This window comes from Balaenoptera acutorostrata, chromosome 6 (genome assembly GCF_949987535.1).
Source record: "Balaenoptera acutorostrata chromosome 6, mBalAcu1.1, whole genome shotgun sequence".
NCBI lineage: Eukaryota > Metazoa > Chordata > Mammalia > Artiodactyla > Balaenopteridae > Balaenoptera > Balaenoptera acutorostrata.
The window spans coordinates 78,287,895-78,312,606 of NC_080069.1; the positions used below are offsets into that span (position 1 = coordinate 78,287,895).

Below are 24,712 nucleotides of genomic sequence, written 5' to 3' on the forward strand. Positions count from 1 at the left end.
CACGTGGTCTGAAGCCACACCTGCAGATGTCAGGATCTGGGGCAGTAATCAGGTCCTGCCACTCTATTACTCTCTCTTCATGGTCCTCTCACTTTATATTTTTTGCTGTTTGCTTTTTCTCTTGTTACCAATTAGTCAATTTCCTGATTGATTATTCTCTATCTCAAATTAAATAGGAGCCAGCTTTATTGTCTTTGCTAATTAGCATTACTCCATTGACAGAGCTTTCTTTCTAAGATGCCTAATGTGTCACCAGGAAGCCTCTGGACGGGTCCTCCTAGGACAGATGCCCACCTCAGTTCCGATTGGTGTCCCCTGTGTACAAAGAGCAGCCTGGTGCTGCTGCCCTGAGTAGGATGGTATCATCTAGGAGTGAACACTGGACAATGAGTTGAATAACTTCTTAAACTTTCATTGTATTGCTCTTTATATTTTTTATTGTAAAAGAAATTCACATTTTTTTAAAAAAGTATTTTAAATATGCAAAACTTAAAGAAGAAAATAAAGGCATAATCCATCACCCACATATAACAACTATTAATTTTGCTGATCACTTTTAAGTTTTTTTCTTTATGCATAGTTCCATATTGAGTAGAAAAAATAATGTATAAGTTTACATATTTTTTGTTTAACATTAGAGCATAGTTTTCTGTTGGGTATATAAATATCCTTCCAACAGTGATAGTAATTAGCTGCAATATATATCATAGCATAGTTAAACTGTATTTACTTAACCAGTGATGGACATTTAGATGGTTTCATCTCTGCTTCTTAAAATTTGTTAGCATTTAGGATTATTTTGTTAAAACAAATTTCTAGAAGTAAATTTACAGGGTCAAAGAGGATGAAGTTTTAAAAACTCTTCATATGTATTGTCAAATAGTTTTCTAAAAGTTTGCTCCAAGTTTTACTTTCACCAGCAGTATATGAGAACGTATGTCTCATCACACTTCCACAGCATCGAATGACAGAATTTAAAAATGTCTTACTGTGTTAAAAAGGATGCCTTATTATTTTATCACTAATTATTTATTGTATTGATTATTCTGCTATTGCTGCTGCAAGAAAGTAGTTGCAAGTCTAGCCATACCTATATAGAAATATGAAACACTTGCCTTTCAGTTTTTGCCATTTGAGATGCTAATACAGTGACTGTCTCCTCTAGCCTTCATACACCGAATTTGACATCAGTGGCAATGTCCTGGCTCTGATCTTCAATCAAGGAATGATCTGGTAAGCCAGATGTGCACAGTTTATCACTTGAAGAAAGCCTCCAAGATCATTTTTGCATGAAGCAGTGTAGCCTGGTGTTAGAGAAGTCCACAGTCTGTATCTAACTCAACATTTGTCTTTTTGCAAAGTGAATGGCTATGAAGAGTTTACTTTTTTTCCCCCGTATTTTAAATCTTAATTCTAAAAGGCATCTGCCTGTTTTGCAGAGCACTCCTTCATCAAATACTGGGAGTCTAGGTTCTGGCTTCTAGATTATTTGAAGGCTTTTTATAGTTTCATATCCTGTGATACTAGGATCTAACAGTGAAACATTAATGATCCCATTACCGCATGTTAAGAATGAAAGAAATTAGTGTAAGGTCTTTCCAAGAAACTTATTTTATTTGCAGTCACTATTGAATATGTTTTAAATGGAATTTATAGCTACTTTAAAAAATATTAGCTCACCAAATCCAATAGTTTATAGAGATGAAATGCATGTTTTAGGAAGTTTAGTTAGAAATATGATCTTTATTTAGTAATTTGTTTCATGGGGCCATTTGCACATCAGAATTATTTCTTTTAATGTACAAAGGATTGTTATATCTTTTATTAAATGAAAGCATTTTCACTGTAAACCTTGACAGGTTAAGATGAGTTGATACAGTAGAAACCATTTTTGACTTTAAAAATTGAATCATAGCAGGAGATTCATCTGTGGACCGTGTATCTTGAAAATCTGTCACTCTTAACTAAGAACACCCCAACCCACAAGCAGTTACAACTGAGCTTCTTTATCCCATTGACACAGATCTAATATTGTGCCAATCACACCATTGTCCTAGGTACAAGTACTAGTTACTGGGGTCAGTTTTTGTGCAAGCTTCATATTTACTCAACTCCTTCAACCATAGCTAGTCTGAATTGTTAAACCTTTGTGAGAGCAAACCTCTCTGCAAAAGTTAAAATGATCTTGCTTCAGTTATATAAAGACCACAGTCAAGGGCCTCATCATTCCTGCCTTGGGGCCTGTCAGATTCCTGTGCCTCACTAGGTCAATCAATATGAAGAGAAGACTATAAAAAGATCCTCCTCTCCATTGTCAGGTATGTTTAAAAACGTGATTCCTGTTCCCTTGCTTTCTAAATTTTACAGGTTATGGCTGATATGTCCAGAGAGTCATTAAGGAGTGAAATGCATCCTTTCTTCTCCAAGCAGGGAGGAAAGTCAAGGTGGCTCAACATGTGACTATCACCAGAGATAGCAAAGGGCTCAGCTTCCAGATCTTTCATTTCCTGTAGGGGATTCTGCTGTCGTGGCAGAAAATGGCTAACAGTGCTATTGGAGTAATGAGAAACCACTGCCTTATATCAGTTTTAAAACTCCCTGGCTCTTATGCAGAGTGTCATAAACCCCTCAGGCCTGGCGTGGTGCCACTTGTGCAGACATATGCTGCACGTCTATTTCTTGTTCTTTCATAGTGAAGGCAAAAGAGTGGCCTAGAAATTTGTTTTCCTTGTCAGCAAAGCTCTTATAATTGTGTCCTGATTTGTTTCACTTGTAATCTTGCACCTATTTAGTCCACTGTTGTTCATATTGAAATTCTTAAATATCTAAACAATCTTCTCCAGTTTTCTCATGGGCAGACCCATCATCAAAATCTTTGCAGTATCATTACACTATCACTTTCTATGTATTCAACCTTCAGATATTGGTCAAATATTGCTTCTGGTTAGTTTGAAGAGGACTTTAGAAAGCGATTGTGTTTTTTGAGTGTACTAAGATATTCACACACTTCCCAGAGTTCTAGAAGCAAAATACTGAATAACTATTATTCCCCTTCAGGTCAACCCTTTGTACAAATGGTGTTTTCCTAACTGCCAGGAAGTTGGTGACAGGGTAGGGATGTGGTGTGGGGACTGTGTAGTCTAGGTTTAGAAGGCTCCCTTGTACTCACACATGTAATCCACTATTTTATGAGGCATAAGGATCTGATGCCTAAGTATGGCCATTTGCTACAGAAATGATCAAAAGAGGATGGAGATTTTGTGTTCAATTTTATTGGTTTGTGACTGGAGACATTCAATAACTGCTTTAGGAGTTTCTGAATAATGAAGGTTATTTACACCGATGTTATTAAAGTCAAACAATTATAGGTAACATCCATTTTGTTATGAATTGGCTGATATGATCAGTAAAACTATATTACACACGTATTTTTAAAATAGCGTAGGTTTTGTAATCATATTTTTAAATGATGAAAGCATATCATATCATATCTCTACTCTATCAGAGCAGGATGTAGCTAAGGCAGAGCACACACAGTGCGAAAGAAGATGGGTTTAGACGTTGTTCCAATGCTGTCTCCTGTATCTCCCTGCCAGTCTTGTCACTTTCTGCTACCTCATTTTCTCACTTGATCAAATGTGAATAATTTACCTGACACATACCGTGTCACTGGAGCAATAAGGAGAGCTAAATAAAAGAAGCTTTCATTTGCTTTGATCTTCTTGGAAGAAAAGCATTTTATAAGCCTAAGGTATTACAATGATCTTCAACTGACAGATGACGGGATCAGGTCTGGGTAAGGGACTTAGTGAGCTGAGCTGATTAGTGAGTCACAGGCAAAGACAGAATGAGCTTTAAGATTCAGATATCACTGTGCCGGGATCTCTTTTTCTAGGATAATGTTCTTGAGTCATTTGTTCAAAATGCCTATGTGATATTTATTTTGAAATTCTGAAATTTATTTATCTATAGATGCACTTACATATATGAGTGTACATATGTGTGCATACAGATAAACAATGCATGCCTATGTATAGGTACACATATATGTGGCTTTAGGCAAAACTGTATCTTAGGATAGACTAGGTTGTGCAGCAATTAAATACAACCCCCCAAATCTTAGTGGCTTAGAAAAGGAAAGTTTATTTCTTATTTACACCGTATGTCCAATGTGAGTTGGTAAAGGACTGTGCTCCTGTTAGTTACTTTCGCTGTGGAGTCATAGACTGTGATAGAATAGGATCCATCTGGAACAGCACTGGTCAGAGCAGAGAGAGAAGAGAACAAAAAACCCTCCAGCGCTCTTAAAGTTTCCATCCCGTAGTGAGACACTTCATTTTTATCTCTATTTTACTGGCCAAAACAAATCACATGGCCAAGCCTGACTTTTAGAAGGGGGCAAGCACAATCATCTGCAAGCATATTACATTACAGACATTGGCATTTGGGAATATAATCTAGTGCTTTGTAATTCTGACCCCTCAGCTGGGACTGTCACTCACTTACTTGCTCATGTTTCTGGGGTTCCAGATTCTCTCTTGCTATCCTGTAACCAAGATACACAGTATTGTTCCAAAGTTTACCCTCATTTAAAAAAAAACTAATGAACTTTATATCTTGGAGAAGTTATAGGTTCACAGCAAAATTGAGTGGAAAGTACAGAGTTCCCATATACCCCCTGCTCCCACCCATGCACAGCCTTTCCCACTGTTGACATCTTCCACCACGCTGTACCTTTGTTGTAATTGATGAACCTACATGGACAAATCATCATCCCCCAAAGTACATATCATTTTTTTAATAGTTTAACTTTCTACAAAGTCTATGGTCAATTCAGTATGTTAAAATGTTTTTCAGATCTGTTATATGGAAACCTATCAACAACACAACACAAACTGTAGCAGGTTAGCACTTTTCAGTGAAATGATTTAATGTTGGATTGCACAAGTTCAGTTATAGCCGAAACTAACTTCTTCATCTAACTCAACCCCCCGCCCTCCATAATATACCAAATTTACATTGGATTGATTTAAAAAATTATTCTACATAACCAGGAAATATAACATGTAAACCCTAACTAGAATTGCTAAAGGTTTTATTATATTTGGGACAGTTTAAAAGATAGGATTCTGCTTATACTTCTGAAATAAGTGTACATGTATCCTTTTTTGAGTTTCAGATTAATAAATTGCCATTATGGTGCTTTATGGTGCTGATGGATTTTCTCATCAAAGAAAATTGAAATTTATTTTGTTGAAATAACCACTGAAGCCATCAAGTAAGAGTGACCTCACCCAAATGGTTCCTGTTTAAAAGTGGCATTTTAAAATACTTTTTAAAAATCTCATGTACAGATCAGTGGATTTCCTGGACAAGCTAAAATAAGAAAGTAAACAGATAAACTAAATTAAATGGATGTGTCAAATTTTCATTTCAAAAACACATAACGCTTGCAATTGAATATCAACAAAACATAGTATCTTATTAGGCACAAATACATAATTCCCATTGGCTCTAAAATACCGTAACAGCCCCAAATAGAAAATAACATCAGAAAAACTTACTTTAACATTTTCTCTTTCATTAAGTAAAAATTAATTAGCTATGACAAAATAATTAATGCACATATGCAGTTTATTTGAATATAATGGGTGGTTTTAAGGGTTAATTATAAAAAAAAGCTAAATTTTTATTTCTTAATTTTTAAAAATTTTTGGGCAAGTTTTTTTTAAAGCTAATTTTTTAGATATATTAATCAATGATATGAATATTAGGGGAAAGTAAATTTTTTTGAGAAGTAGAAGAGAGAAGTAGAACAAATGTAATACACTGTTTGGTCTGTTGTAGTTTAAATTTACTAATGCTAAGTGGATATAGTTAGCGACCAGCAGAGTTTCTGTGAAAGACTTAAGTACACAGTATCTGCAATAATGGGGAAGCCGGTAAAATGTGTACAGGAGATGGAAATAGAAGTAGTTAAGTTTATTAACATGAAGAGTTTATGTGATTGAAAGTGGCAACACATTTTCTGCCTTTGGCAAATAAGCGTGATGTAAAATAAGTAGGCAGTGTGTGACTTTGCTGTGGAGTGAAGCTCCATGGTGAGCAGAGCTCTGTTTCTCTTTCCAGGATGGGCTCCTTCTTCGCTCCCAGCCTCCCGGGCATCAATATCCTTCGGCTCCACACGTCCATGTACTTCCAGTGCTGGGCTGTGATGTGCTGCAACGTTCCCGAGGCCAGGGTGTTCAAAGCTTCCAGATCGAATAACTTCTACCTGGGAATGCTCTTGCTCATCCTCTTCTTGTCCACCATGCCCGTCCTGTACATGATCGTGTCCCTCCCGCCATCTTTCGATTGTGGCCCCTTCAGGTTCTTGCCTTTGCAATTTCTTTTGGGCAAAGTTTTCTTTCAGGGGTGGAGATGGGAATGGTCACTCGTTGTATAAGCTATTTTTTTTCCCCCAAACAGTGACATTTTGGTCTGTAGGAAGGACCTCTTTTGGATATTCAGGCTCATTATGTGACATGGAAATTCTTAAGCAAGATCCATCTATTGATATTTTCTCACTTGGCAATCATAAAAGGGAAAATAACTGCTCCAGGCTCTGTCCGTGTAGAATATGTACACTGAATCTGAGCTCTTTCTATATAAGGAGAAAGCAAAGAGCAAGGTTTGATTACACTAGTCTGGATGTGAAAATTTTCCTGGTGCTAGGTCATCTCATTCAGACATTGGAAGCTATTGTTATTTTTCACATGAACCACCTAATTGAAAAAATAAAGGGAAGGAAGGGAGGGAGGGAGGAAGGAAAAAAGAAAGATTATTCCACAAGCTACCTAGGAAATGGGGTCATTATTAGATAATAATGAATATAAAGAGGGTCACATCATTTATAATCCAAATCTACATGCTAGGAAAAAAATTAAGGATGGTCCTCATGTATATTCTCCTCAAATAACAAGAATAACTCACTCAAGTCAGTTATAAAGAGTCAAGAAGGCTCTTTGATCCAACTTAGAAATATACTTTTCTACAGTTCTCTATGACAGCATTCCCTGTGACACTTACCAAGAAAGCAAAGTTTCCAGATCTGGAGGATGGAGATTTCATTCTACCACAAGTCCCCCCAAGAATCTCTACATGTTGAGTCACTGATCAGCATGCATTTGAGTTATTTCTGCTTTTCAGTGAGAAAATGTGAATACAAAAAGCCATGTGAATGAAAAGCATGATGCAATAGTGGGCATGTATAATTTCTCCTTCATGCTGTCAGACCCAAGTTATTAAATTAAAGTCAAAGTATTCTTTGCCCACAGACTTAAGTATAAAAGAAGCATTTTCATTCTAATAATAGTCTGTATAACTGCTTTACTGGACACAAAGAAAGAAAATGTTAAGCCTACTGATTGAGCAAAAACAGCTGGAGTTCTGTCATCCGTATTCAGGAAGCTGAAGTTGACAAGTCCTGTTCCCCTGCCCCAGCCAGGTGGGGGGAAGTAAATAATGCAGACAGTGACATCTGGAGGCTAAATATGAAACTACAGTTTTGAAAGAGCAATTGGTCTTAATAAAGCTCAAGAGTATGAAGTTCCAGAGGCAAGTCATCTAAAGACTTTAGTTAATTGCAAATTACCCACACAACTAAATATCCAGGATAAGCTTTAGATGTGCTTTTAACTTTTTAATTGGAAGTGGGTCCTTCTCAGAAAAACATATCAAAGGAACTTAGTTGTCTGCCAGGGAAACCCCACAAGGTCAACACGGAGCTGGGTGGTGGTAACAAAGGTCCATTAATATTAAAAATATCATTGAGCTAGTCACATACAATGACTGCACAATTTTAGCTTTTTGGATCCTAACTCCTTTGCCTCTCTTTAAATCACACTGAGTTACTATGATTTTAATGAATAAAACTTAGTCTGTATCTAATGCATAGTATCTGACTTTGACCAACGGTTTCCTAATTGGCAAACTTTGGCAGATGAGCAGCATGTATATCACTATTTTGAGATCAAGGAAATTTAAATATTTTCAGTAGAGTATTGGGAAAGGGGTATCTCTGTCCTATTTAGATAGTCTGTTGTTCCTGGAGCAGAAGAATATATACTTGGTTTATTCCCTAGATTTTAAGGTTTAAAGCATTGTTCTGCCTTGGTAGTGAGGTGAGAAAGGATATATTAGCAGGAGACTCATGACTTACCATCCTTTTGGACCCTGAGTTTGAGGTGGTTTGACCAGCCTGCCTAGTGAAGTGTATCTGACCCTACTTGGCACCTGGGTGGGCAGCAAATTGGTAAACATGCATTTGAGGTAGGTTAATGGGGACAGCACAGTAATGGCCAGGCTCTCCCAGGTGCATGTATGTTTTCAGGTAAGGTGGCTACAGTACCTTAGAAGACCCATTCTGCAAAGCAATTTGATGAGATAGTCTAGCTTGTTCTGGTTTCATAAGAACTGGCTAGGGAGGGTGAATTTTCCAGAAAATTATTCCAGTAGGCTATTAAGTGGATTTACCTGAACAATTTGACAATTAAAAAACTATTTCTTTGGTGTCCAGATGAAGAAAATTCTTCTAATCGCTCTACCACATTTCCTGACACTTGATGTTTCTCCCCCAGCTCCCTCACTAATAATTCTGAACAATTTATAGTTCTCTAGGTTCTCACACACCTCCCTGCTAACATTATGGTATTATAACTTCATGTATTTTCATCTAACTGCAAAGGTAATATGTATTTATCCTAGAAAAACCAGAAATTATTGCATGAAAATAAACACTAACCAAAGACCTGAAATAACAACTCTCAACATTTTTTTGGCATTTTGTATTCTGGTTTTCTTCTTATACAGATTTTAAAAATAACTGAGATCATAAAATATGTATAGGTTTATATTATATCGTGACACTGCTATTACATTACTCACTTGATGTGTTGATTTTTCTTAATAGTGTAGCTGACTTCTAGAGGTTAGGGACAGAATATTTTCATCTCTGTGAGTCAAAACACAGTAGAGTGTTGGCCAGTAATTTGAGTTAATGAATGAAGAATGACTGTTTGTTGTGCACTAAGCACTAGAGGAGATGTAGGTGTACATTGGGCATTGATTCTGGCCAGGTGGACCTTTCGGTCTGGCTGAAAAGACAGACATAGACTATTCTAATTAGGGTGGATGGAGCTATGCCCAAGAGAGCTATAGATTAAGTTCAGTAGCATTTCACTTGGCTGTATACTCGCAACAGACTGGAAAGGACTTCTGGGAATATGATGAAGTGGCATACTTTGGTTCACCTGTCAGAAAAAGGGAGTGCCAGGATTTGTAGATGCTTCTATAGTTTGTGTATAATAAAAGATCTGGACTCCTGGTAAGAGACCTGTCCTGGAAAAGGCACCCAAGAATCCTCAGAGATACTAATAACTTCACATTTCTCATACACTGGATGCAAAGAAGACCTTTGTGGGTAGGGATGATTTTGTAAAATTCCAGTTCCCTCATTCTGACATTCATCAAACACAGCCCTAGAGGCTGGAGAAGCGGGGGGTGGATTGTCTCATTTTTTCTCATCCTCCTTGCCTGTCTCCTCATTCTGGCTGTATTCCATATGTCAAGGTGAAGCGTGGTCAGCTAGAATGGATGAGGAATGAGAAACCTTAGTGCAATAGGTTGATATAATCTTAAATTGTCAGTAAGCTTCATTCGCCCTTATGTATCATAGGTCTTGCTAATTAGTGTGTAGATCTATAATTTGTGAAGCAGAATTTATACTTCTGTAGTCCAGTGACTCCTGACAAGATACTTGAAGTCACTCTCAGTCTATTAAAAGATACTGGAGAGAAAAAAATCTGATCTGGAACTTGTGGGTCATGTTCAATTAGTAGTTAAGAATGTATTAAGGTCAAAAAACAAAAGTGAAGCCAAAATATTTTACTCAGTGTTATGCCAACCTTTATTCTCATGATACATACAAATTGCTGATAAATAATGTAATATCTTTTCTGAAAATTACATCATTTCATAGTAGAATCAATATGTATATACAGAAAAAAATAATTTGGCATGATGGGTGTTACCTGATAATGCTGAATATTATATACTAAGTTAAGACAGACATCCTGCTCTCATTTCTCTAGTTTATAGGGGCTGAGAACAAACTCACTAAGGACCTTTGCTTTTTAGGCTTGTTTTCTTTCTCTTCCCATTTTCTGTTCTTAGCTGGTACTCATTAGGGCCCGTCCAGAAGATATACTGAGAGAGAAAGGGTTCAGCATTCAGTGCAGTTACCTATTAATAGCTCAGATGAAAGAGGTCTGGTGGAAAATGAGATAGAAGCTATAACATGGAAAGAGATATTAGATTATTTGTGGATTTTATTCCATTAAGCTATTCCTTATGCTCATTTCCAAGGCTAATTAAAAAAATTGAGCACACTATTTGTTCAGCCCAAAGAAAGTATTCTCATATAAGAACAGCTGCTGAGGAGTAGACTTACAAGCTATTTATAAAATATATTTTCATACATATATAAGGTATATTTATATTTTATATAATATATTTGTTCTCAAGTAACCCAAATCTTAGAAATATAGCTTTAAAAAATCTTCTCCTGGAGGGGAGGGATAAATTGGGAGATTGGGATTGATATATACACTGCTATATATAAAATAGATAACTAATAAGGACTTACTATATAGCACAGGGAATTCTACTCAATATTCCATAATGACCTCTATGGGAAAGGAATCTTAAAAAGAGTGGATATATGTATATGTATAACCGATTCACTTTGCAGTACACCTGAAGCTAACACAACACTGTAAATCAACTATACTCCAAAAAAAAATTTTTTTTTAAATCTTCTCCTGATGCTGTGGTTAATTTCCTAACTGCTTTGACTATGTGTTTTTGTTGGCATAACATTTCTCATATCTTATCCATATGTTGACAATATGAGGTCGAAGTGTCAGGAGTTGTAGCTAAACATCAGATTTCTAACCTGAAAGAGTACTTAGGCAGTGTTTGAGAAAAATTTCTAGTTTTCTTGCTATAAATATAGTTTTTACATCTTGCTATAAACATGGTTTTTACATCTGTTTTAAATGAACTTCTCTCCTTTTTTTTTTTCAGTGGCAAAAATAGGATGTTTGAAGTCATTGGAGAAACACTGGAACATGATTTTCCAAGCTGGATGGCAAAGATCTTGAGACAGCTTTCTAATCCTGGATTAGTTATTGCTGTTGTTTTGGTTATGGTGTATGTGCTTTCCCTCCTCATAGAAAGAGCCTTTGTAATGTTCTTCCTGCGCCTTTTAAGTTTCAGCGTTTTCAATTCTCTTTCTCCCCAGGGGTTGTGCTGTAACCTAACCAATTCAGCACTGATTACATGGTGGTGAGAGGCTAAAATTCATGAGCCATATTCTGATCCTATTGCATGTAATTTACAGCCATCTGCATCTGTCTTTGCCTGCCTAGGATTATAAGATTTGTTCCCAAGTAACCAAAATAATTATCAGTAAACAGCTACAGCAAGGGAAACATAAACACTAAATCTAATCAGCACATCAAGCTTCCTCCCCACCCCCCTGACCTCCGTCTTTTTTCCATAAAGCATATGGCTGTGAATACACAGAAATGATGAGCCTCTAAGTTAATATTCCCCTTGAGGGCCCTATAGGCTATATTTCAGGGCTAAAGGCTTAAGGGGTCTTAAAAATTACCCTGTCCTTGTTCCTAGAAGGCCATTAATAACCATGTCTGCCCACGATGATAGAATCAGAGGACCAGAAGGGTCTTGGAAAGGTCACTTAGTCTATCCTTTCAAAGTCAGAGATGATATCCAAAGGGGAACTTGAGAGGGGGCTTTTGTTCCCATATTACTTTCATTGGTTTCTGAGTCTTGGCCACCACAGGTAAACTTACATTCTAAGCAAAAATATATATATATATGCTTCCTATGGAAGAGCTACAAAAAGTGCCCCAGTCCTTCCTTCCAAACCCCAAGGCCCTCCTAAATAAAAAGTCTAGAACTGCCACTGATCTCAGTCAAGGAGGGCAAGTATGAAGTCACCCTCGTGGACACTTTAGTGGAACAAAGCTGACACAAAGGGTTGGATTTGTTGAAATAAAGGTAAAACTAGGAAATCTCAGGGAGAGATTGGGAGAGAAATCCCAGTGGTTTAAGTAAATGAACTGGGTTCTGGGCCAAGTTGTTAGGATCGTCTCTGTGATGGTCGTGGTCACAAGCCACATCAGCGAGGGCAGGTGTCATCTTCAAGTTTATAAATTAAGAAAATGCCTTGGAGGAGGGAAGGGATTTTTCCCTCAGTGAGAATACATCAAAAATGACAATAATAGGGCTTTGACAGTAAATCCAACACTCACCCCTTTACACCATGATGCTTTCTTTGAGGGAGAGCTAAAAGCCTGTAGGGATAACTAAATAGTAAAACAGATTATTTTATGTAGTACAGAAGCTTGATCATGGGTTGCCATTAAGAATCTGATAGTAAATCTCTGGTGCAGATGTGTTAGAAAATGACTTGCTGGATGCAGCCTGTTTCACCAGATGGCCCTGGAAGTGATTTTCCTTCTTAGTGTTTTTACGATACAGTGGCTTTTGAGAGCATGGCTTTTAGGAGTCAAGGCCTTTTCGTGGTAAAAAGGAGGTCTTGTTTTAAAACACACACACTCAAAACAATGTCAGATTTTATGACTATATCCTTAACTTATTGAGAGAGATTTATTTTTAAGCAAAGGAGCAACATTGTTCTAATGCCACTAATTAAAGATTTAATAAGCTGCCCCAGGGGTATGGAAGAGGAATGAACACTGCTTTTGTTCCAGGCACGATCCATATATTAACTCATTTAATTTCCACAATAACCTTAAGAAGTTGGCCTCATTAATCATATTATTGACAGCACATGGAAGATCTGCCCCAAATCAAATAGCTAATAGGTAAATTCAAACCCATGTCTTTTTATTCCCCACCACTTATTTCCCACCTACTCATTTACAGCACCAAACACTGAGTTCAGGCTGAGTGGAAATGCTCAGAAGAATTGGAAGCCACTTGTCAGAGATGGTCTACACCCAGGGCTGGCACACTTTTTCCTTAAAGGGCCATATAGTAGTTACTTCAGGCTTTGTGGTCCAAGAGACAAAACTGAGGATATTATGTAAGTACTTATGTAACTATTTTAAAATGTAAAAACCAATCTTAGTTCATGGGCCATACACAACAGGCTGAGAGTCAGGTTTGCCCCAGAGACCATAGTTTGACAACCCCTGATACAGACTGTCTAGAGGGAAACTGGCATGATACAAGGTCAAATAGATGTCCCACAAGGATGATTTTAGTTCTGATGTTCTGATTTAAAACCCGAAATTCAGCTTATTACTGATTTGATTTTTCAAATACTGAGGTCTCATCTTCAACACTTTATGGTACCCATACAGTTGGCTTGGCTTTTTATTACCTTTAATTAGAGAATGTTTACAAGCATTTTGAATTTCCCTAATGAATCATATTAAATCAGCTTGGTTGGTTTTTGGGTAACTGAGTAGAGTTTGAGCTAGTTCCCTGCAGGCGGTTTCATTCCTTTGGAGACTAAAAAATGATCTGTGAAGAATACTCATTGAAGGTGCATCTCAAGGTAGAAAACAAGTGATGGATAAATAGAGAATTACAGAATTGCAGATGACTTCTGAGGTCTTTGAGTTCTTCCTCCAAATCCAGGCACTTTTGTAAGAAAACCCTTACAATACACAGACACACCATATTTATTGAACACCTAATTCATGCCAGATATTACACCAGATGCTTTCATGTATGTAATTTCATTCAAAATCCTATCACTTGTATAAGAAATAAACCCAGTGGAAATGATATCAATAATCTTGTTGCTAGCAGCAGATGGCTCATAAAGGTTATGATCTGGCATGTTGGTGAGTAGGGGAAATGTGTTCAGTAACCAGTTATTTGCAATAAAGGGCAATCAATGCCAGTTACGTTTTTTTTTAACCTCATTTTTTCTTTGTTTTGCTTTAAGTGAAGATGAACATGTTTATTTTTGCAAAAATGTTCGGCTGGAATTTGCTCTTTTTAGAAATGTAAATGTCACTTAAATGCCAGGACTATTCTTTTATGAAATAGTTTCTTTTGAAGGAGAGAGAAATGCAAACAATACATTCTGTGGATGAAAAAAAGCCATGTTAATTACCTATGACTATGAGGATGATAGTCTTAGTTGTAAAAGCCAAAGGAAGGAATTTAAAGTGGAAAGTCAGTTTCCTTTTTACTCTACACATTCCCTAAGCTTCAAGAGATTTTCTGTTCTCTTGGATGCCATTGGTATCGATTTGAAATGGTGTTTTCAATTATAATTTAAAGTGATGTTAATACATTTCCAAGAAGAACCTAAAATTAGGCAGTGAGGAACATCAGACAGAGCCCTGGGCTGTGGAGGAGGAGCCTTGGGGGTCCAGCTTCCCAGGTCCACCCCAGTCGCTGTGTAATTCTGAATGTACTTCTTCATCTCTCTCTACTTCAGGCTTTTATCTACAAAAGAGGTTCAGAGTAGAAAATATCTGAAAGTCACTCCAGTGCCGATATTATATGATTTAGTTAACGTAAATTTAAGAAGAATCTTGAGGAACTGAAAAATACCATAAATTTTATTTTATTTTTTTAAAATTTAGTTTGACTATCTATTATCTCAATGCTACTGCAAAGGGCCAGAAGGCAGCAAATCTGGATCTAAAAAAGAAGATGAAACAGGTAGGATACAATTTATTTCAGAGAAATATTTGTCTTTATTAATGTCAAGTAGTAGAAAACACCAGGAAATCTCATGTTCTTCCTCTCTACTATTTTTTATTATGTAGCAAGCTTTGGAGAACAAACTGCGAAACAAGAAAATGGCAGCTGCACGAGCAGGTTTGAGCTATGTTACGTTTGCATTCTTTCTCCCCTACAAACAGTATCCTCTTCCTCTTTTTCCTCTCAAAATGGGGCATTTGATGCAGAGGAGCATTACTGCCCTAGCAAGTCACCCCATACTCTTTACTGTCCACCTTTTTAGCCCTTTTCAGGCATCATGTCCAGGGGGTTTGGTTGTTTTCCAGTGGGAGAAAGAAAAGAGAAAGAAAAAGTCAGGAATATAAAAGTAGCAGTAGTGATAGAAAAGGGATCTTGCAAATTGACGGACGATGAAGAAAACATCCATATACATAGTCATACAAATAGCAGATACAGATGCATAATCTCTCCTGCCCATTTTGACCATTTTTATACATAGATGGATACCCTGGGAAGATGCTAATAGTATCCTCTAGGCTCACCGCTGTTGCTTTTCCAGAGCCTTCTCTAATTCGTTAACCTCTCTTACTTTTTAACCTCTTTAGTTTTTAAACTATTAGAATAAGGCATACTCTTATTTGCCAGAATTACTGATATGTTTTGCCTTGTACATGGAAAAGTGATGCCTAAGAAGTTCAATAAAAATCTTTTCCAACTCTTCCCTCATTCCCAACTCTACAACTCTTTATATTAGTGTGGCCTTTTTTCCCCCTGTAAGTAATAGTAATAATAATAATTTGAAAAACTCAACCCAAATTAGTTTAAGTAGAAAAATTTATTTGTTCACACAAATGAACAGAAGAGTGGTATGTAAATCTTCTGGTCACATTTTACCCCAAGTTTAGAAGCAATCAGGATTGAACCCCATTTCTCTGTGGTTCTTTCAGCACTACACTCCTTTTATGTTGGCTGACTTTTACGGCAGCAAAAGTGGATGTGGCAACTTCTAATGTCGTGTCCTTGGATTATATTTGTCTTAGTTTTTTTTTTTTTTTGTCATTAAGCTACTTGTTTCTTAACTGCATTAATTTTTTTTCAGCTCTATTGAGATATAATTGACAAATAAAATTGTAACACATTTGAAGTGTACAATGTGATCATTTGATAGACACATACATTATGAAAGGATTCCCACCTCCAGTTAATTAACACATCCATCACCTCACATATTTACCTTTTTTTTTTTTTTTGGTGAGAACGCGTAAGTTCTACTCTTTTAGCACATTTCAATTATACAAGACAGTGTTACCAACTATAGTCGCTATGTTGTACATTAGATCCTCAGATGATATTCATCTTATATCTGAAAGTTTTGTACCCTTTTACTAACCTCTCCCAATTTCCCCAACCTCGTATCTCTGGCAACCATCATTTTACTCTGTTTCTATGAGTTCCACTCTATTGTTAAAGCTTCCACATATAAGTGATACCATGACATGTTTGTCTTTCTCTGTCTGGCTTACTTCACTTAACATAATGCCCTCCAGGTTTGTCCATATTGTCACAAATGGTGATACTTCTTTCTTTTATAAGGCTGAATAATATTCTATAGTGTGTGTGTGTGTGTATACACACACACCACATCTTCTTTATCCATTCGTCCATAGATGGACACTTAGGTTGTTTTCATACCTTGGCTGTGGTGAATAATGATGCAATGAACATAGGAATACAAATGAATGATTTCATTTCCTTTGCATATCAATCCAGAAGTGGGATTGCTGGATCACATGGTAGTTCTGTTTTCAGTTTCTTGCAGAACCTCCATACTGTTTTCCATTGTGACTGCACCAATTTATATTCCCACCAACAGTGCACAGCATCCCCTTTCTTCCCATCCTCATCAGCATTTGCCATCTCTTGCCTTTTTGATAATAGACATTTTAACATGTGTAAGGTGATACCTCATTGTGGTTTTGATTTGTGTTTTCTTGATGACTAGTGATGTTAAGCACCTTTTCATGTACCTCTTGGCCATTTGCATGTCTTCTTTGGAAAAATGTCTATTCAGATCCTTTGCCCATTTTTAAATTAGGTTATTATTATTATTATTTTGCTATTGAGTTATATAAGTTCCTAATATATTTTGGATATTAACCCCTTATTGGATATGTGGTTTACAAATATTTTCTTCCATTCTCTAGGTTGCCTGTTCATTTTATTTATGGTTTCCTTTGCTGTACATAAGTTTTTTGGTTTAATGTACTCCCATTTGTTTCTTTTTGCTTTTGCTGCCTTTGCTATTGGTGTCAAGTTCAAAAAATCATTGCTGGGATAAATGTCAAGAGCTTTTCCTCTAAGTTTTCTTCTAGGAGTTTTATGCTTTAAGGTCTTATATTCAAGTCTTGAATCATTTTGACTTGATTTTTGTGTATGGTATAAGTTTAATTCTTTTCCATGTGGATGTCTAGTTTTTCCACCATCATTGAGATTATCCATTTTCCATTGAATATTCTTGGTGTTTTGTCAAAAATTAATTGACCATATATGCATGTGTTTATTTTGGGCTCTCTATTCTGTTCCATTGATCTTTGTGTCTGTTTTTATGCAAATACCATATAGTTTGGATTACTACAGCTTTGTAATATAATTTGAAATGAGGAAGTGTGATGCCTCTAGCTTTGTTCTTTCTCAAAATTGCTTTGGTTATTTGGGGACTTTTGTGGTTCTATATGAATTTTAGGATTTTTTTCCTATTACTGAGAAAAATGCGATTGGAATTTTGATAGGGATTGCATTGAGTTTGCAGATTGCTTTGGGCAGTATGGGCATTTTCACAATATTAATTCTTCCAATCATTAACACAGAGTATCTTTCTATTCATTTGTGTCTTCTTCAATCATTTATTAAAGAAATTTGTTTGTGTCTTCTTCAATCATTATATAATGACCTTCTTTGTCTCTTGTTACAGTTTTTGGTTTAAAATCTGTTTTGTGTGATATAAGTAGAGCTATCCATGCTTTTGGTTTCCATCTGCATAAAATATCTTTTTCCATCCCTTCACTTGCAGTCTATGTATGTCCTTAAAGCTGAAGTGAGTCTCTTGTGGACATCACATAGTTGGAAGCATGTATGTCACACATATCTGCAGTGCTTTTGTATTTGCTCTAGATTGGGACTATAACTTAATATTATCAAATTAGTATTTAGAATAGTGAACGAAATATTCTGACTTCTAAGATCTGAATTCTAGTTAAGGCATATTATTATCTTTGTTTTAAATAATATAATGTTATTGCATGCTAATTTATCTGATATTTTCCCATAATTTGTTAAAAATATGTATAACCTTTGTGAAGGCAAAGACTATATCTTATTTATCGTTGTTTCCTCAGGACTTAATATAGGACTTTATATATCAGTCACTCAATAAATACCTACTAATTATCTACTGGACAATGAGGAATTCTTTTACTGGAAAAATTTGAAATGAACAAATTTCTATACTAATTACATAAGCAGTAATGAATGAATAAACATTTCAAAAAGAGCAGAACTTTTATTCTCCTGTCTTTAGAATTTGTGAGGATTTTGTAAAATATAGAAATATTTGGCAACAAATATTATAGCAACATGGAACACATTTGAAGGTATAGATTTCAGGCCACCTCATTCAGAACCATTAAGCACACTGAAATTTTCATTTACCTCTTCTTTATCTTCTTTCTCTGTCTCTTTATTTATTTATTTATTTATTTATTTTGAACAGCTGCAGCTGCTGGAGGCCAGTAATTTTCATGGATATTCTGGAGGCCCAGAAGTATTCCTCACCATACTGTTCAAAAGCAGTGACTTATGTGAAGGCCCAGAGAACAAACATGGAGAGTTGCTACTTCCCTGTTCTAAACCAGGTGGATTATCAAGGTCACGCTGGTCAATCAAGGCATCACCAGTCCTAGTAAAAAAAGAAGGATCTCTACCTTATTCCAAATTAGGGATTTGTTCCTGCACCACCACTTTCTCCCCTGAGCCAGTCCCCTCACATTTTCTTTAACAAATTGAGTTTAAAATTGTGTGTGATGGAGAAGTATGGATTACTGGCTTACTCGTTGGGTTAATTTAAAAACCTTTTACTCATATGGACTTTCATTTTATACATATCTTCTGGCTTAGTTTTCTTAGCCTGGAAACAGGAATATTTCACCCTCTTTTTTCTTCTAAGTTCAGAAATATCTTTATAAAGTATTCATTGGAAATTAACATCTTGCTTTCCCTTTTCATTCTGTCTCCCCATCCATGGTCCCCACAAATATACACCCAAAACCTTTTTATTTGCTGCTGGATTCAGTATGAAAAGGAATGGGCTTTTTAGAAGAAAAATCTCATGGGTTATCTCTTCGGGCTTCTGAGAGGTACACATAGTTTAAACCATATCAAGAGGTTTATATTAGCAAACTTTGACCTGAACTGTGTTTTCTCATCCTGATGGGTCCCTACAAGTACCAGAGCCAGAGTCCATCAGGTATGGGAATGTACTGGTGACCCACATCTTACTATATATGGTGAGGTATGGTTCCCTAGTTGACTTCGGGGTTTAGCCTTTGCTATCTTCATTCCTCAGTGGATGGGTCAGTAGGAAGGGATTTTGTGTCAGTTTCCCTGCCTAATACTCCAGCGTCTTCTCTGGACTGGACTTTAATTCAGTCAACTTGATTGGAACTTGGACTATTTCAGTGCTTTACTAGACCCTTCCCAGAAGCGTATGTGCAAATTGTGGGGGAGTGAGTTTGTAATAAACACTGGGACCACACTGAGTGCATGACCACCAGGAACTACAATGAGGCCAGTACCTCTTAATCTGTTTACTAAATATTTATCAAACATTATTGTGTCAAACATTTATCAAACATTATATATCTTAAGTATCACCTGCTCTCTAGATTTTCTCTACCACTTTCTGCCCTACCTGCTATATCCTTAGTTGCTATCATCTTCCAGAATACTAGATACTAGAACTTGCAAAGCTGTTTTAGGATTGAACAAAATTAATGATACCTTCCCACTGAGGGCAAGACTGTCCCTTTCTTCACAATGACACAGATATTATAGTACACTATCAGTATTCAGATAAAAGATTTGCTTTCTCTTATTCTCTATTAAGTGCAATGTCTAACAAAATCCAGTTATTATTCTACCTTTTTCAGCTCTCTTCCAAAGTTAGGACATCTTGATGGACAAATAACCCTAGACCTCAGAGTTGGCATCATATGCTTAGTAGATGGGATGCAAACAAAGGAGTTTAGCCTACAATGGAAAACCAAGTTCCTGTGGAAAAAAACAAGGGAGTGTTTTAGCAGAGGGAAAACAATGCAATGTGGGTAAGATGGGAGTCTGATGACTTTACTGCCTCCCTTGAGTCAAAAATATGGACCTGGATAATATCCAGTTACAACTTTCTTTTGCCTTGTTTGGTTCACAAAAGTAAAAAAGTGTTTCCACAATTCATTTGTAAAGAAATATATATTAAAAGAGTAAGTAAGCAGGCTTCAAAAATAAGAGACTTAAGAATGGGATGGGCAGATGTTCTCAGCTCTCAACTCAGATACACACTTGATTTTTCAGAAGACACATTGAGACCTAAGAATATTTTTAAAAATAAACTGTAGTCATAGCCTTTGTTCACATCTACTTCCTGCAAGAAGGAAACAGCATTATATGATGGTGACAAGATTTCTCAAGGCCCTATATGAGGTTTCTTTTTCTCAGAGTTCTCTTGTAATGGATTGCCTTGGATGGTCCAGCTGCCTTTACCAGAATGGGTCTTGGTGACTTAGTAATTATGAACAGTGGAACAATGTATAAATGAAATACTTGACCTCTTCTGGGAACTTAGGTATTATATAACACACATCTTTTTCATACACACCAAGAAGTTTTCATACAAATCCTTGGTCATTTAAAAATTTATAACAGTGGTACATGTTCATTACAGCAAATTTAGAAATTTTTAATAGAATTAAAAAAGCAAAAGAACCTATAATTCCACCACCCAGAATAACTTCTGTTAACATTTTGGTGTATTTTTTTCTCAGATTCACACACACATACAGACTCAATAAAATATTTTGGATCATAAGATATATTTAGTCTTTATCCTTCTTATTTAACATTTCTTATTTAACTTTTTCCCACGTCATAAAGATTACTTCAGGACATTTTTTAATGGCTACAAAATATTTTTTTATATTAATACAGCATAATTAGTTTATTCTACTGTTGTACATTTAGGTTGATTAAAGATTAAATATTAACTTTAAATTTGGGTCCTTTCAGAACACATATTTATGCAAAAGCATTAGTTTGTATAGACTTTTAACTCAACACATATACATTTGAAGACAGTTTTGGTCAATTTGCTGATACAATTATATTACTTTCTATTACTTTCCTGATTCAGAGTAATTAGCCTTAAATGTCACTAAATTTTCTCTTGATACTGTTTTGCTTATGGCTATATAAAAACTTTTTAGGAACCATCTCATTTTTTTTAATCTTGTTTTTGCAAGTCAAGTTTCACATGCTGAATCAAATTAAGGATCATCCACATATGATAACTAATACAAATTGCCACCTGGGAAATTAATGTTTTTTTCCTATTTTATTTGATTTACTAAAACTTTGGTCAAAGTTATTGTATTTATGTTTTTATTTGTTATTAAAAGCAACAGACTCAAAATTATTTATCAATTCAACGAATATCAGAGTCCTTGGTATTTTACTGGAAGTTTAATTTCTGTGTTGCTGCTGTTGATGAGGTTCATATTTCTCAGGTTACCATCACTGTTCAAAAGAAAAGCCTGGATGCATAACCTTGGCATCTTACTCATTGCTGGTGGGATACCAGTCAGATTCTTTCTGGATCACTCATTGTCCATCATATGTAAACTAACAGAAACTCCCTAAATCAAATGATGTCATAGAATATTCCATAACATAGCAAATTAGTAATTGATCATGTCAAGTGTATCATGACATCTAAATGTATCCAGGTTAAATTCAGAAGGTGATATAGGTTCTGAAATCCCCAGCTGACCATCTGAAGACTTCAGCAAGAGTTTTAAGGGGCAAATACCATCTTAAAAGTGGATTAGAATACCCATGCTCCTTGTAAAACTCTAAAATTGTAACTCTCCATCAACCACCAGAGAATAACTGATTAGGTTCATTGATTACTTCCTCAACACCAAAGCCATTATTAAGAACAGGCTCTTACCTGTGGATAAAAGTGAATTTAAAAGGTCTGGACAGTATAAGACCCCATCATTACAGTCCCTCTTCTGTGTTAGCCTTCATTTGTAAGCAAAAATATTCCTCACCAGCCAACACATTATACTTAAGTGCGTGATGAGGATGAACTGTAAAGAGTAATTAAGAGATCATTTAGTGCTTCAGACAGGAAAACACATTCACCAGTTTGCCAGATAATTATTAATAACTATTTTGTATGCCTTGATCTTCAAAGGGAAAGCAAATTTCTAACTTTATGATCTCCGTTGCCATAGTGTATAACTGTGCTCCTTTTATACAGAAAGAAAAGGAGGCAGGCGCAAATTAGGTGATCTGCCCATTGCAGTAGTGGAAACACTGTGGGTCAGAATTTGGAGCATCTGTGAATTACGTTCAGCTCAGGTCCTGGGGAGGAGCTTGAGGCTGTGTTCAACAGAGCCCTGGATCAAAAGAAAGAACTCCCCAGCTTTACTCTCTGTGCTGTAGTGTTTTTTTTTTTTTTTTTACTGAAAACAGGAATACAATATTTGCAACTAAAACAGAAAATTGGCTAATACAACCGCTGAGATCTTTGGAAAATCTTTGAATCTTCTGCATCTAGATGCTGTGTAATCATAGCCGGCTTCTTCTCCCTTAGCACTGGTTTCATTCCTGTGTATCTGATTGGCCCAGCTGGGCTCAGGGCTCAGCGCTGGCCCGCGATAACAGCGAGAATGTGTCCAGATGGAGGCACGCCAAGGTATCTTTTGCTTCTCCTCAATACTGTAGGTTAGGAGGCACCAAAGTGTTATTCATTTCGTTAATCATTTGTTCTTTTATTCAGCAGTTATGCCTTGATTCTTTGTTTATCAGTCAAACATTCCCAAATATGGTAATGTTCATGCTCATTTAAAACAGGCAAAAATTAACATTTGCCATGTGACTTTATGGAAATGGTTCAACCTCTCAAAACCTTGTGCTTCTCATCTCTAAAAAACGGGGATAATAAGAGTCCTACTCCATAAACTTTCTACTTGGGATTAAAAGAGATAGATCCTGCAGAGATCATAGCACCAAACCTGGCACATAGTTAGTGCTCGATAACAGCCATGGTTGTCACCCTTGTTCTTATGGCATTCCAAATATTTGTAGCTGTGGTTTAATTATTTTTCTGCTTGACCATACATCTAAACTCTGGGAAGAAATTGAGAACACCATTGAAATGAGAATTTGTCAGGGCCTTATCATTTTTACAAATGGAACACTGAAGATATCATGGTGATCCCCAGTATCTAATTTTAAGTAAAAACAATATTACTCTTAAAACACTAAACTTTCATACATGCTGAAGTCCTGCTTTCTGACTCCTGAAAGTCATTTAGAAGATGCTTCTTTCTGGAAAAAAAAAAATCCTGCTTTGTTTTTTCTCTAATACCTGCTTACTTGCTCTGTCAAGTAATCCAGGCATGGAATTAGCAATCTGTAATGCTGATGTGCTTATAAATTAGAGGGTAAGACCCTATAGGCATGGCTAGTATTTTGCAGGAATAATATAAATGGGCTAAATACATAAGGACAAGACCGTGAGTCAACAGGAGCAGAGAGTATGACTGAAGTGAATATTAAAATCCTAAAGTGCTTTTTTTCTTTTGGGATCAAATATTTTCCCATATGACTTGATAATGGAAGTAAATGGGAGAAATGGATTCATTTATAAATTTTTAGAAATGATTCTATGTGTTAAGGCAGGTCAAACTGAATGACATTAATTAAGAGACATTTTATGTGAATGTTATACTGTGATGCATGATGTGAGGATAACCCTGAAAAAGACGATAGATGAACATGTCTGAAGGGTAAGGTGCTTAGGTCATTGACCTCAGAATTAATAAATACATTTGTAGTGGAATACGATGGAATAACCCAACAGCAGGTGAAAAGTAGCCTACCGCAAAATAGGCCAAGAGCTGGAATTACAACTGATCTCAGTGGAACATGGAATGAGTTGATTCCATGGGAAATGTTTGTCCCTAGTGAAACAGTAGATAAGACCCAGTGGAAACACTCAGCCTTTGGATCTGCATCACAGAAAATGTTCCATGTATCTCAAGTCCACAGGCAGCTAAATAATCACGGGGGCTGAGTGGTGGTATAAAAGAGCACAGGCTTGGGAGCCAGTGCCAAGGTTTAAGTTTTGTTCCTGACTGACTGAGAGGGTTACTCACTGGCCATATGATTTTTTGGTTGTCATTAATTAGCTTTTTGACCCAGGCTAATTACTTATTCTCACTAGGCTTCAATTACCTCATCTTTAAAATAGATAATTGTCTCCATGCGAATTGCTGCACGGATTACATGAGATGATGCTGAAAATCGCTGAGCACCGTTTAGCACATAGCACATAGCTTAGCACCCAGTTAAGGGCTGGATATATGTTACCCCTCATTCTCCTTTTTTGCCAAAATTTTTATTTGAAAAATTTAGTCATGTTTCAGTTTAAAAATTAGAATGATTTTAATTGATCTAATTCAGGGAATTATCAAAAAACCAATTGCAAGGAAGATTTTACTCAATTGGAGAAAACCAAATCTCTTATAGACCAATAAAAACAGCTGTTCAGATTACTTCAGCACATTCTTGGTTATTTTTT

At 36.2% G+C, this 24,712-nt stretch overlaps 1 protein-coding gene across 10 annotated transcripts in view; it reads left to right on the plus strand.

Moving 5' to 3' along the window:
* The window catches only part of TMC1 (transmembrane channel like 1), a 379,606-nt gene extending 358,180 nt beyond the window's left edge, over nt 1-21,426 (plus strand). For 7 of the 10 annotated variants that reach the window (XM_057547720.1, XM_057547721.1, XM_057547723.1 and 4 more), the window contains 6 exons: nt 1,166-1,233; nt 6,130-6,369; nt 11,125-11,248; nt 14,697-14,775; nt 14,883-14,934; nt 18,566-21,426. In XM_057547720.1, the coding sequence (XP_057403703.1) occupies nt 1,166-1,233; nt 6,130-6,369; nt 11,125-11,248; nt 14,697-14,775; nt 14,883-14,934; nt 18,566-18,755 (753 nt within the window). In that variant the 3' untranslated portion in view covers nt 18,756-21,426. Of the gene's footprint in view, nt 1-1,165; nt 1,234-6,129; nt 6,370-11,124; nt 11,251-13,014; nt 13,175-14,696; nt 14,776-14,882; nt 14,935-18,565 lie in introns of those variants that run through there. The other 3 variants (XM_057547725.1, XM_057547726.1, XR_009008543.1) reach the window with 2 other exon arrangements.
* The last annotated feature ends 3,286 nt before the right edge of the window (nt 21,427-24,712 follow it).